We start from the raw sequence: 14,370 nt of genomic DNA, 5'->3' as shown, positions 1-14,370 counted from the left end.
GGTTCGAGTGAGACAGGGGCATTGATAATTGGGTGCTCATAGTGCAAGTAAATATAATAATATAACCTTCTTTCTCGGGGTAGGTCTCTTTTTGATATATGGTTATGAGAGGGGGGCGACCTGCCCTTTGACCCCCTTGGCTCCCTTTTGTTGAGAATTTGCTTCCTTACTGCCTGCCTACTATGTAATGCAATTTCCGTCTGTTTTTCTTTACAGTATGTATGTAAAACGCTTTGATACCTATGGGTCAAGCTAGCGCTATATAAAACTTTTAAAATAAAATAAATAAATAAAAATGTACCCTGGAGTGGTGGGGGTGCTCTGGCTCATGACTGAGGACTCTGCTCATCTCACTCCCAACACAAGTTTAACAGACATCCCTCCGTCGTTTGCTGGGGGGTGCGTCCCTTCTGCAGAGCATTTTATGGCGACTAGACTCCAAGTGAACAAAGATACAAAACAAGTTATCAAGCACCATTTAAAATAAAACATTGTTTTCATGTATGTAGCAATAAGGATGAAAATGCCTGTGTTTGTAGTATTTCAACATTTATAAATTAAAAAAAATTCTCTCAACCATTTCAAATGTAATTTTGCGCAATGTCTGGATTACCTCTTCAGCTGGTGCGTGGATGGGTGGTACTTTTTGCAGGTCGTTGTTTCCCTGCAAGAACGGTTTATTTCAAAGCTGCTGTGAGTATGAAGATTGGCTGCTTTACCTCAAGTAGGGAGTGTGAAAAAAGCTGCTTTCCTTCTCAGATCCAGGGCGGGCAATGGCAGTGAGAGCCGAGGGGCATGAGACAGCACAACCCGCCCACCCCTTCACTATTTCAACTTGTCCGCTCCACAGACTGAAGCAGGGCGGCCCGGGGAGGAGCTGCTCCTTGGTCTTTAGTCAGGTCTGTTCTGGGGAGCAGTGGGGAGCCAGGCCAGTGGCAAGGGTTGGAATGCAGGGAGCTGATCACGTGTGACAGCAGCAGTTCAGCCCATCATAAGAAAACAATGACCGAACGTGTATCAGTCTTGCAAAGTACTGTGACTGATTGGGAGGGTGGAGAGACATCAGAGAGAGTGGGGTGGAGAAGCAGAAGGGGGAGACAGGAGACTGAAAGCAAACCAGCGTGAGAGCGCCTCGCTGATAGAAACTTAAAGCTGACAGAAAGACCTCAGAGCTACCCTTCTCCCCGGAGACTAGAGCCAGTCCACGGCCCGGAGGAGCAGGACAGGCACAGACAGCAGTGCCCCTGCTCTGAAGCAGGCTGCGACACAGCTCTGGCTCCCTCTCGTCCACCTGGCTGTGCTGAAGCCTGCTGACTGATTGGGGGATGGGAGCACAGAAAGTGAGACGAAGGAGCTGGGAAATGGACAATGAGAGAGAAACCAGCGCAGCTCCGGTCAGCGCTCATAATGTATGTCAAGAATTATTAAACAAGCCAGGGGGGGGGAGTGCATGGGACAGAACAAGCGCCCTGTGAGAATCGCGGGCGCTGTCATCCTGATAGTTATGTGAATTTGAGGCCCCCACACATTAAACAGTTTGTGTACTTGCAAGTAAGAAATACTACAACTCCCAGAATGCACTGCTTTATGAAATCAAAGCCTATGACTGGAAGGAACGAGCTCGGCGTGAATGACCCCGTCCTTTATCCTTAGGAGTGAATGTCACGTACAGCCACAGTTTTTCTATTTCTATACAGTCAGACACTTGCGATCAGAGGCGCAACTAGAGCCAAATTTCGGTGGGGGCGGCGGGGTGCACTGATTCTTCCAGCAATATGCAAAGTGGAGATGCAGGGGCTCTAAGAAGGGATGAAAACACAACAAAGCCTCGTTGGAAAGTAAATGGTCTTTTAAAGACCTGTGAAGTACTTGGGTGTGGCTGTGTGTGTGCCCGGGAAGCTGTCTCAGCCAGGCTGACACACACGATGGGGGGGGGTGGAGGGGCTGAAGCCCTTTGAGCCCAATGGGCATTGCGCGCCTGCTTGCGATCCTACACTTAGAATGATGTTATTAAAAGAAATGCCAACATCGCAAAGTGAAATGCAGCACCGGACCATCCCATCACAACCGGCGTGGGAGACCGTGAGATCTTAGCTAATTTAGCGTCTCGAAGAGTTTTTTCACGGACTGGATTCTGAGAACTACTCGGCCCAGTGCACAGGGGGCAGAACTCTGGGCCTCCCGAGATGTCAGTGTGCACAAATATGACACCAAGGCCTGGTAGTGCCCCGTCACGGGGCATCTCCACAGCGTAACGGGGCACTGTGGACATGCACCACACAGATGGAATCCTGCCCGTCTGCACCGCCAGGGGTTCAGCGTGCGCCGTCTGGGGCTCCGTGTGTGTAAATCAGGCCTCTGCTGGCATCGCTTCCGAAAGGGTGATGACCTAAGGCTCTCTTGAGAAACGGAGTACAAAACGAGCGCGGTGGCCTAGCGAGCGCCACGCTCATTAAAGTAAAAAAATAAATAAACATGAGCACACAACAAAGGGCTCCTCTGCAGGACGTTGCTATTGTGCTAAGGCAAGAAACAAGCAGCTGATCGATCCTCATGCCGTGTCTCAGAGGTTGATAGAAGTGCGTCCGGAACACGCACGGAAAGCAGACACTTGCTTATATCGCGCTTTCTCCCCCAAAAAAGTGCCATTTGAATTAAGAAATCCATATAATTAAATTAAAGATGCGACTCCAAAGAAAAGTAGAAAAAAATATATAGTGGTCGCGGTCCTGAAAATGAAAGCGGACCGCACATGCAAAATATAGTGGTCGCGGTCCCGAAAATGAAAGCGGTCCGCGCATGTAACATACAAAATAACAAATGTAAAATATAGTGCTTACCGAGTAATTGAAGGAGGCCGTGTCCCTCCGCAAGTAAACGATCCAATCCCGCTGGGCAGGGCCAAAAGGGGACAGGGTGGCAACCAGGAGGGATTGAAATGCCTCCGGTGCAATCATTGCACTGCCTTTGGCATAATTTGTGACGCCAAACGACGCGCCCAAATGAAAACTGCAGGCGTAGTTGAGACTGGGCTTCGGAATCCGTATTGATCCCAAAAAGCCCTCGCATGGCGAGTGCGGCATATGCGCTGCTTTCTCCAGGCTGAGACCTAAAAAAAAGTGGGGGGACCGACCAAGTTAGGCAGTATGCAAGTGACATCATGACACGTGCCATCAAAGCACATCACGTCGCGACGCTTGACATTCTACGTGGCATCACAGGAAGTTACCTCACTGGAAGTGATGCTCTGATATGTGTATGTTATAACATATGACAACTGAAAATGCAATAACATATGTTTTTTTAAAAAAGTTGTGTCCTGCAAAGCATATCATGTAACATGCAGATCACAGATTTTTATTTTATGTAGATAGGAAAGTGGATTACTGCTTTTAACACAGAGATCCTTTTGTTACTTGCAGTTAATAATTTGTAATCCTTCTAGTAGACCACAGTGAGCTATGAAGGGTATTTGACTCCTAACCCTTACTGTCTCATGTAACACATCTTGTGTATTAATATGCACACTTACGTGATTTATTTGGGATGGATAATGTGTACACTCTGCATTGTGATGAGTAGCGCTATAAAAGAAATAAAATGGTGCTATTTAAATTATTTGTGGAAATACTGAGACAGACCAACCCATCTGACATTCTTACAGTGCATGCACTTGTATACAACAGAGTAAAAAGCATGTATCTCTTAAATAACTGTGAAGAGATAACAAGCTGTGTGCTTTTGTTTCCTCGCCAGTGCATTTACATTTGTGAGGTTCCAGGACACCTCCAGTCCCGTACACTATCCAAAGGAGGTCGATGGCCCCTTAACTTCTGTCTTTATCGTTGCCCAGCTGGAGGTGAAAAAAAAGCCCCCTCGCTGTCTGCATGTTGCTGCTGGGAATTGAAAGCAGACAACGGGCAGGAGCTGATGAACGTGTCCCGGTGTCTCACAATTACACTGGGACAATACAACATATTTCTATGGAGCCCAACTTCTTAGCATGTTGGACGGTGTCCACCCTGTGAAAATAGTGGGTAGACGCGGTGTACCCGCGTGTACCTCTGACTTGTACCCTGGTCACGGACCTTAAGCATTCAACCAATATTTTAATGTATAAATTCCCTGACTGGTTGCACATTCTGTATGTGGCGATTTTGTACTTTACACCTTTTTTAACATAAACCAAATGTCATATTAAAGTGCAGGGATTGTCTTAAGATAAAGACAACAATCTAGCTAAATTGTTTGTTTACTTCTAGGTTGACTTCAGCATGGGAATGATGGTGATTGACTGGTGACGTATCAACAATAGAGCAATTGCTGTTACTGGCAAGGTCTCCCATCTCCTGGTTCTTTTGTTCTGGCTGTGATGTCCTCGATCACCCCCAACAACGTAGGCCAGGAGTTTCAAAGGTGATGTCCAATATTGTCCAAGTGAACAATGACAATTATGTTTTTACTCGTTTAATATCCGCATGTGATCTTCTTTTTATTTCTATTTTTGTGTATTACATTTTTTGGTGATGCCGCACCAAGCATTCTGTAAAGGACTTTGCTATGCTGACCCTGGCCACCTTGCATGCAGCTAAAAAACTGCTCTTTTGTTATGTGTATTAGTTGAGGATTGTTTTGTTTTTAAGACTATGCTGCATAAGATGCTCGATGTAAACAGTGTTATCTTGATTGCTTTGGAGTATATATTTTGAACTGGACATGATACTCCGAAAGAGGTCTTATTAATCATTTATGCAACAGCTTCCTTTTCTTCTCTGACTGAATCTCTTCCTGTGCAACTTAGCATTTTGGAGGCTGTTTACCCTCACTGTGATATCCTGTTTGAATAGAGTAAGTCTAACCTCTTTCTCTAGAGTTTTGGCTTCCAGTATGTGTTGCAAAGCCATCCTGTGCCCTGGGCACCCCCCAACTTTTTGCTGAATGGTACTGGTGGTAACTGACTCTGACTGACCCTGGGTTCTGCCTAACCAGGCCCAGGGCCAGTGCTATTCTGAAAGAGACCCATTTAGAATACATTGAAAACACCTACATACACTAAGGGTTGGGGTAACCCTGTGGTTGGCATGAACTACCCTATCCGACCCTATTAAATATTAGGGCAGGGGGATTAAAACTACCTAGAAGTGCCTAGCCCACAATAGGGCATGGCAGTTTGGAGGCCAGCAGCTTTTCTGCAATTGCATGTGTGTACTGCTGAAGCGTGAGGTCAGTTTTAAAAGTATCCCTGGGTGCAGGACTGCTTTTAAAAAGTAAATTGTGTTCAAACTCGACTTTGGGGCACTTAAAAATGGATATCCTACAATGTTTTGGCATATTAGGAACCCCCAGGGTCTCCCCAGGTGTCCCAGGGGTGGGGGGTCAGGTATTTATAAGGTAGACCCTTATAAAATGAGTTTTATATGCCCTGGTTAAGTGAAATTTCACATTTTACTCCCCACATTGCGATAAAGTGCTGCCCAAATTCGACTTCGATGCTAGGAGCCCTGTGGAGGGAGAATCTGCAATATTTCTACAGATTCAGAACCCCTACATTCTTCCCTAGTTGTCCAATCGGGTGGGGGTCCTGTAGATATAAGCCAAGTTCTTATAAAATATGTTTTTGTAAGTCCTGGTGCTGTAAAAATGGCCCAAGTAATTTTTCCCATCGCAAATCCCCTGCTACATATGTTAACATGGTAGGAAGTTATTAACTAATGACTCTTGATAGGAGAGGGTTAGAAGTACCATTCAAAGACTTCCCCGAATGGTATTAATAAACTCAATAATATGATATGGTTTAATTTCTCCTTAAGTGTACATACAAGAAGTTATACACCTTTTTTGTTTGTAAGTCCAGATTCAGCCTTCCAGTGGTCTGTCCTGATTGGCCAAAGTTAAGTGGATTAGCCAGGCTGCCTTGAAGAGGTGATAAAGAGCCCCTGGGGTTGACCAGCTCTGCTGGGAGGGCAGTGTGCTGCTACACTGGAATGCCAGAGCAAGAGGAGGAGTCGTAAACCATGGCCTTCAAAGAGAAGAGGAGGTCTTAGTGTCATTTACAACTCTAAACTTTTCACCTCAGCAAGAGCTAGGCTTATGGAGGGAATGCACAGATGCAAGGGAGAGTGTTTAAGGAAAGTAAGCCATCCTAGGGGTGTGTTTAGCCAGCTCTTTCCTCCCTGCTGGAAAATTAGCCATTATGAACTTGGAGGATTTGGTGCACTCAGGGACAAAATAATGCCACACTCTACAGGATGCAGTCATATTCGTGGGGAGTTGCCCTGCTCCCATTGTTCAGCAGTGACCTCCTGCTTGACCCAGAGAACTTGGAATAAGTATCTGAGAGAGGTAGAGCCTCTCAGATCTGCTGCTTGAAACTTAAGGAAACAAGACGTTGCCATGCTGAGAAGTTGGGGTGCAAAGTCCTAAGGCCTGTCCTCTGAAGACTGCACCAGCTGAAACTACAGCCCTGTGGATTACCTTGCTCCAAAAGAATTAAAGAGTGGACTCCCTGCAAGCTACAGGTTAACAGATCTCACCTCGACCATCACCACCAAGGATCCTCAACCTGGAGAACACCAGTGGATTTGTAAGGGTTTTGTCCAAGTGGCTTGTGGGGACTGAAGTCCTCAACTTTCAAGGACCATATTGGAGCTTCCAGACCCTTGGAGTGAGTTTGAGACACTTTGGACTCCTTGAGGAACTTCAGGAAGAAGTTCCAGAAGTTTGGAGAACTTTGGCGCAACTTTAAAAAAAAAGCTCCATAGTGGGACCGACTCAACCTGGCCAGCCAAGCCACCTGCCTTGAACCGCGAGCCGGCCAAGCCATCCAGGTTCGTCCCGCTAAAAGCTCCGTAGGTCCTACTTCCAGAGTTTGATCGGGATAGAAGAAACCTGAGGCCGGCGAACCCTCACTGAATCCGGCCTGGTGAAGAGCATCGAGGGACCCCGCTAGAAAAAGCTCCGCAAAAGTTTCTAAGTCCGAACGAAGAAAAGGTGACCGGGAGCAACCGCGAAAGCCAAGCCGCCTGCCTTCAACCGCGTGTCGGCCTGGATCCTGGTTTGCTCCGCTGAAACGCTCCGGAGGTCGGACTTCCATAAGTTTGACCGGGAGCTCATCGCAAGGCTATCCAGTGAGCCCTCACCGAATCCGGACTGGCTGAGAGCTTCGAGGGACCCTGAGAAGAAATGCTCCAGAAAAGTTTCTAAGACCGAAAGTAAAAACTGTGACCGGGACCTACCGCGAGTGGTAGCCGCTCAGGGCACCATCGCGGTCGGCCTGAAACTTTGACATTGAGCCGGTCTATCGCGACCAGATATCTCTATAACGCGCTATATGTTTCTAAGTGCTACATAATGCTAAATCTTTGAAAATTCATATCTCCGGTTCCCTACATTGGATTTTTCTCATTTTGTTGTCATTTTAAAGATAACAATATTTCCTATTTTTATAAATTGGTGTTAGATTTTTATTATGTGTTGTGTCCTAATTATTTACTGAATTTGTGTTTTTAAATGCTTTACATACCTGTCTTTGAAATTAAGCATGTCTGCTCGCAGCCATGTTACCAAGGGTTGAGCATGGGAATAATTTTTTATGACCTATGTTGAGTCCTATCATGTTATTGGCCTTATTGCCAGTGGCAGACCTACATTTGCCCCTACCAATAACCCACTTCCAACAGTATGCACTTCTACGCTTTCCCTAACTTGACTTCTTCATAATTTGGCTTCATTAAACCTTGATTGCCAACTATATTCACTTTCTTTTTTCAAGGATTTAGGTGCCAAAATATTTTCTTTTTCACTTGAGCTGGCATCTCATCTCAAACTTTTCTCCACTAATTTGATGTCAACTACAATTGCGTTGTCATCTGTAAAGTTAAAGCACAAAAGGCCTTGTTAAGTAAAACAGTAAAAATTCTGGATGGATAGCTTGCAAAGGAAGAATGAACATTATGATAGCTTCTCAGAGCCTACTGTTGTAGCGCTGACAATGCTCAAGTCAGCTTCTGCTTTGCAGATATCCCACCACACAATAATTCTGTGGTTTGTATTATTACTGGGCATTACTGGGCAATACCTGTATGTTGATTTTGAAAATTGAAGTGAGTTAATTTATGTCAAATACAGTGTGGGAGGATGAAAAATTTCCTAGCTATCGTAACAGAAAGTTTCAATTCTATTAAGCACATGGGGGAGAATATTATGCTATTCTTTCTTCACTTTGTTGAATAGCAGCCATTTAAAGATAACAATAAAAAAAACTGCCATTCCCATGAGGCTATGGTAATGACAAAGTTTAACAATAGAGTCTCCACAGATAGACTGTCCAATTCATCTCCACCAATCATGGAGCTTCAATCAGTTCATAGTCCTCTGTCATTACCCATTCCCCCTCTTTCGTCGTTCGAGATCAGCCAGCATGAACGCGTCATGAATCTTGCTTATTGGAATCCCCTCCTGAAAGCAAACAACATAGTTTAGGCGACAACAATGGCTAAGGATTAGCCCTGCAAGGGAGAAACGGCATACAAAAACATTTAAGAGAAACTCATGCACAATCAATGTGAACATAAGTGAACAAAAGAGTTTACTTACCCCACTACGAGGGTGGGAAAGTTACAAATAAAGTTGTACCCTGGGTGGGATAATCCTCTCCTCCGAGTTCACTAATAGAATTGAAACTTTCCGTTACAGTAGCTAGGAATGTTTCATTCTATGTCAGGACCGGAGGCGAGGATTATGCTAGTTTAAAGCTTACTCACTACCAAGTGAGCCATCTGTATTACCGGTTTGAAGTAAACCACTTAAAGGTAGAGTCCGAAGACCAGTCTGCTGCATTAAGAATGTCATCCAGACGGGCTCCCAAGGTAAAGGCTTTAGAGGCCATTGCCCCTCTGGTAGAATGTGCCCCGAAGGTACGTGGTCTATGCCTGCTTCCTGCATCACCCACCTCACCCATTGGGCGATCGTGGGGGAGCAGACAGCTCTATGAGGTTTCTTTATAGCGATGAGCAGCTGGGGTGGAACTCTTCCGACATCTCCTCATAGGCTTTAAGGCAAGAGACTACACACAGCTTTGGAGAATCCGGTATGGCTGAGTATAAAATGGTTTTCGTACCACACTTGGTGCGCCTACGGATCGTTAAGGTAACCCCTGTAGGTGAAATATCCTACTGAAAATGTCCAGGGCCCTGACGTCTGAAACCCATCTGCAGGAGATCAGACAAAGGAGCATGGCCATTTTCACTGAGAGTTCCTTTCTAGAAAGGAACCTATTCGGTTGCCAGGACAGAAACAGATTCAAAACTTGATTTACGTCCCAGAGGGCCGAATATCGGGGCTCCGGAGGTAAGGAAAGGCATATTCCTCTGAGGAGGCGACAGACAAGGGGCTGCTCCCCCACCGGCAATCCATCCACCATGGTGTGTCCCGCTGAAATAGCAGAAGGGAATGTGTTAATGGATCTATAAGCTAAACCTTCCTTGGCCAATGCCGCCCAAAATTTTAGGATAGATGTCACATCTGCTGCCACGGGATCGAGACCCCATTGCACACACTAACGATACCATCTTCTCCAGGTTGAGCGATAGCGTTTGACAGTACTGTCGTCCCCTGTAATCCTCCACGCCATTAGGGCTAGAGAACCTTGCACGATGAGCGGGTGAGGATCTTTATCCGGATTGAGGAGGAGAGGTGGAAAGCGGGGGAGAAAGTTCCAGATGAACCGGAAACCAAACTTGCAACTCCAAAATGGGTTAATCATCACCACATTCGCCCCCTGGCATCGAACTTGGGCCGAGGCCCTTGTTATCATGGCTAACGGGGGAAAGGCACAGCCTAATTCCTCCCGCCAGTCCTGCAGGAACGCATCCGTCCTCGCCGCCAGGGGATCCGGCCTCCAGCTGAAGAACCTCTGAAGTTGGTGGTCCAAGTGGGAAGCAAAGAGGTCCTCTGAGAAGGGACCCCATCTGCGATGGAGGTCCGCGAACACTCCAGCGTGCAGCTTCCAGAGACTCACGTCGTGAAAATGGCGTGATTGGAAGTCTGCCACTTGGTTGTTTTGTCTAGGCGAGGTATTTCGCCGGGACGGAGACCTGGTGGTCGAGGCAGTATATTCTTCTCGCACAGGCCTTGTTATGGCCCATGATAGTTCTTTGTTATAGGCGTAGTTGTTGCCTATAACTGAAAGGAAAACAAATATATTAAATTGTGGGATACGTATTATGTACATTAACATTTCCCAGATGATAGTTTTCATAACACCCGATGTGATAAACAGGCATCTGCCCCATATCTGTGTGAGTTCTAGTCCTAAATGTGTTTTACTGGCATCCTAATATTTTATCTCTATGCAGTGTTACTTTTTTCTGTTTCTTAGGCTGGTCTGGCAGTTTTATTGCCAATGGTATGCCTATTCTAAGTTGTTTTCTTGCTAACTTTGACATGGTGGTGGTGTGGTGAATCCCATGAATAGTGAATTAAAAAACGGGTTCAAAATGATCAATTTATCAAATATGAATAGTAATTCTTACGTTCCCCCATAGTGGACTGGATGTGTGTGGCCTTTGAAATATATGGTGGGGGTGAAGTGTTTTGCAGCTTTCCTCTGTGTCCACTGGTACAGTGAGCTCTATCTCCGGCTTGTTTGGATCGGGTTCCAAGGGTGGTTGCCCATTATGTTTTCCCAAATTCAAGTTTTTCTTTTGAAGCACTCTTATCAACTTGCACCTTGTCAAAATGGTACTAGGTGGAATCGTAGGTCTTTGTAAAGTATGATTATTATACTTTTCTGGAGTATTTGTGCAGGTCTTAGTGAAGAGTAATTGTGTAAAGTGTATAAAGTGACACACAAATAGACGGGCAAGAAAGATCATAGTCACCTCAAAATGGGGTAGGGTTGGTCCCATGGGTTCGGGTAGAGCTGGGGGTTCTGTCTGTAACCTAAGGTAAAGTTGCAATAACAACATTAGGGAGTCATTGTTCAGCTTGGCTGTAGGAACCTGTCACTTTATGTGATATACAAGTAAGTGATTATACCGTGCACAGAGTCCAGAGATTCCTCCAGAAGTATACAGGGCTCAGTGTACACCCAAAGTGATCTATTTGTGGTATTGTGAGTGAGCAGCCTTAGTCCCAACACAGAGGAGTGTAAGACATTTGTTATACACAAAGTGACTAATAAATGACACACAATTCAAAAAGGAGATCCACACCAATTTTATAAAAATAAGCTTCTTTCAAGATGTATTTGAAGATCAAGGTGTATGTTAACCTCTTCAGCGCGGCGCGTATTTCCACGCCACGCTGAAGATTCCGTGCGCGGGCGGGGCCATGACGGAACGGTTCCGTCATGCGCACAGCGCAACCGACGTGCATGACGGAACCGTTCCGTCATGCGCGTCGAAGGGGTTAAAAGGTAAGTGCATTTTTTCAATAAAAATACTTTTCACTTTCAAAAATAGATAGTGCAATTTTTCAGTTCAGCAGTGTTAACCTGTGGGAGGAACACAAGAATACAGTTTTGCAGGTAAGTACACACATTACAAATCCAGTCTTTGGGGTCAATGGTCGACACCAGGCAGGGTTCAGGTTAGCACCAAGACTACACCACCAGCGGCACTGGGGTAACTGGGTGTAGAGGGCAAATCTGTGGTTGGGTGCCCAATAGTAACCAATGGAGACTAGGGGTGATCGAAGATTCGCTGCTCACAGGTGAGTAAAGCGGAGTCAGGGGTCGAGCTCCTGGAGTTATGGTAAGTACAGAGGGGGGTCACAAGGCAGCATCAAACTTACACCCTCAGCGGCTCAGGGTCAGCCGGGTGCAGAGTCTCAACACAGCGTCAGGCGCCCAGTGCAAACCAATGGGGGAGATCAGATTTGAAGTAAGGCTGCCGGCTCGGGCCAGGAGGCTGGACTAAGAAAACCCACAGCTGCCCAGGTAAGTAGAGATGCTAGGCGATGTAGGGATACCATTGGTCGCGCTCCCCAAGGCCTTCAGGTACAGAGTTGTCCTTTGGCATCAGAAAAGTCTTACTGGGCAGGTCGCGGTCAAGGGGAATATTCAAGTTAAGGTTACAGGCGTCGAGGTGCCAGGGTCACCCATGATGAACTGTGGCTCGGAAGCACTGGGGATCCTTCACAGGACTGGTGGGCCACTTGGACTCGTGCGGTAGGCATCAGGTGCAGAGGTGGGTCCGGCGGTAGTTTTGCGGTCCCTCAGGGCAGAGGTCTTTGTTCTTTATAGTTGGTTTCTTCCGGACAGGTCTGCTGTCCACGGGAGATCTTGGTCTTTGTCGAAGGCAGGCAGTCGTCCCAAGGCTTTGGAGGTCGCTGAACTGCAGGACGGGTCGTCTTTTGGTGCAGGTTCATTGAGGGTTGCAGACAGGCCGGTAGGTCTGGGGCCAAGCCAGTTGGTGTCTGCAGTCTTCTCTGCTCGTGCTTCCTGGATTTCAGGGTTTGGGGGTGACACCTAAATACTAGATTTAGAGGCATTACAGAGGAGTGACAGGGACCAATGGGTCTCTTACATGGGGTGTCTACACCCACTCACTGGTCCCTTTTTCCTTCACTCTGGAGAATACACAGTTGGGTGGAGGCAAATGCTTGGTGTTAAGAAGGAATTGGAAAAAGGCTATGGCTGATAGCTTGGGCCCTGCACTTCTAGTCAGAGGACCACTGATTACTGGCAATCCTAATGATGACGCAGTCACGCTCAACTTAAGGATCACCTCCGCCCCCGATACAGTGGCACTGCTGAGATCTGTTAGGTCCCCGAGAGAGTCTCCCTCAGCCCACCTCAGAGCAGAAAAAAGTGAGTGAAAAAGACTAGAGAGGCAATGGAGGAAAGATTACAGCCCGGCGGCAAAGAAAGCCTATAAGAAAGCCTTGTAGAAGCTTCGAAATCGATGGGGGCGGCTAGAAGGGAATACTTTGTTTTCAGGATTGTCAGATCCTTCACCAGCCCATCTGCTATTGAGGGAACGATTCTGCCCTCTCCTTCTTGGTGAACAAACTTATCCAGTTTTTTTCAGGAGAAAATTCAGAACATCTATGTCTCATTTACAGTTGGAGAGGCGCCTGTGGTACCACAACCATCGGAATTTACTAATGCCATTGGCACCTTCTCGGAGTTTCGCATCCATAACTCTGCAGGAATCAATGGCCGAAATCCTAAGATGCAAGTCGGGCTCCCCCTGGTACCCTTGCCCACCCAAGCATTTTAGATCTTTGACTCACTGGATTAACACAGTTTTAAACCACATTTGGAACACGTCGCTATCCTCTGGCATCTTCCTAGATATTTGGAAACATGCATTCTTACTACCCCTTCTGAAAAAGCCGAATGCTGATCCTACGGAGCTTGGCAATTACAGCCCAATTTCACTATTGCCAGCTCCTGCAAAAATGTTAGAAATATTGGCTCAGCGTCAACTTGCCTATTTTATTGAAACACATAACATCTTGCATGATACTCCAGTATGGTTTCCGGTCAGTTTACAGTACCGAGACCGCATTGGTGGATGTGGCCGAAACAGTGAGAATGACGGTACATTCTGGAGCATCAGCGATGCTGGTCCTTTTAGACTTGTTAGCTGCGTTTAACACGGTTGCACACCCTATTCTTCTGGAGAGACTCAAACAGACTGAAATAGATGGGCTTGTGGGGGGCAGTTCTTTCTTGGATCCAGTCCTACCTCATAGACCTCTCTCAAAGAGTCTTCTCCAACCGCATCGATCCTAAGCCACTGTGATGCAGCGTGCCACATGGTTCTGCTCTAAGCCCTCTGCTTTTTAATACCAACCTGGTGCCACTTTTCACCCTCATTGATACCTGGGAAGTGAAGGCAGTCTCCTATGCAGATGACACCCAGCTAGACCACTCTGAGGACTCGTTTGCCAGATTTAAGGGGTGACTAAAGGATATCGCCTGCTGGATGAACATTAACAGACTAAAATTAAATGCCGACAAGATGGAGGTCTTGTTCTTTGGCCAGGCCTCCCCTCCGTCCCCAGGGTTATGGTGGCCAGCTGAACTGGTCACACCACCAATTCCAGCAAATACAGCGAGGAATTTGGGCATCAAATGGGATTTCGATCTATCCTTTGTCAACAAATCTCTTCGTCCTGCTTCGGGAAGTTAAGAAGCTTAAGGAAATTCCTGCACTTATTACCGGAGGAAAGCCGCAGAGTCGTAGTCCATGCTACTGTGACCGTTCAGCTGGACTATGCCAACAGTCTGTACCTAGGGTTACCTTCGCATCTGATCCATAGACATCAGATGGTACAAAACGCGGCTGCGAGACTTATCGGACGGGTGCCGTTCCGTCACCACAACTCCCCTCAAATCAAGCAACTCCATTGGCACCAGGT

At 46.5% G+C, this 14,370-nt stretch overlaps 1 protein-coding gene across 3 annotated transcripts in view; it reads left to right on the top strand.

Moving 5' to 3' along the window:
• CETN3 (centrin 3) overlaps positions 1 to 14,370 on the top strand; it is a 165,879-nt gene that overhangs the window by 61,670 nt on the left and 89,839 nt on the right. For all 3 annotated transcript variants that reach the window (XM_085632453.1, XM_085632454.1, XM_085632455.1), the window contains one exon: positions 4,263 to 4,416. In XM_085632453.1, the coding sequence (XP_085488579.1) occupies positions 4,373 to 4,416 (44 nt within the window). In that variant the 5' untranslated portion in view covers positions 4,263 to 4,372. The remainder of the gene's footprint in view (positions 1 to 4,262; positions 4,417 to 14,370) is intronic.

This window comes from Triturus cristatus, chromosome 2_1 (assembly GCF_964204655.1).
Source record: "Triturus cristatus chromosome 2_1, aTriCri1.1, whole genome shotgun sequence".
Taxonomy (NCBI): Eukaryota; Metazoa; Chordata; class Amphibia; order Caudata; family Salamandridae; genus Triturus; species Triturus cristatus.
The sequence above is the reverse complement of the archived record's forward strand: the minus strand, read 5'-3'. Positions and strand labels throughout refer to the sequence as shown.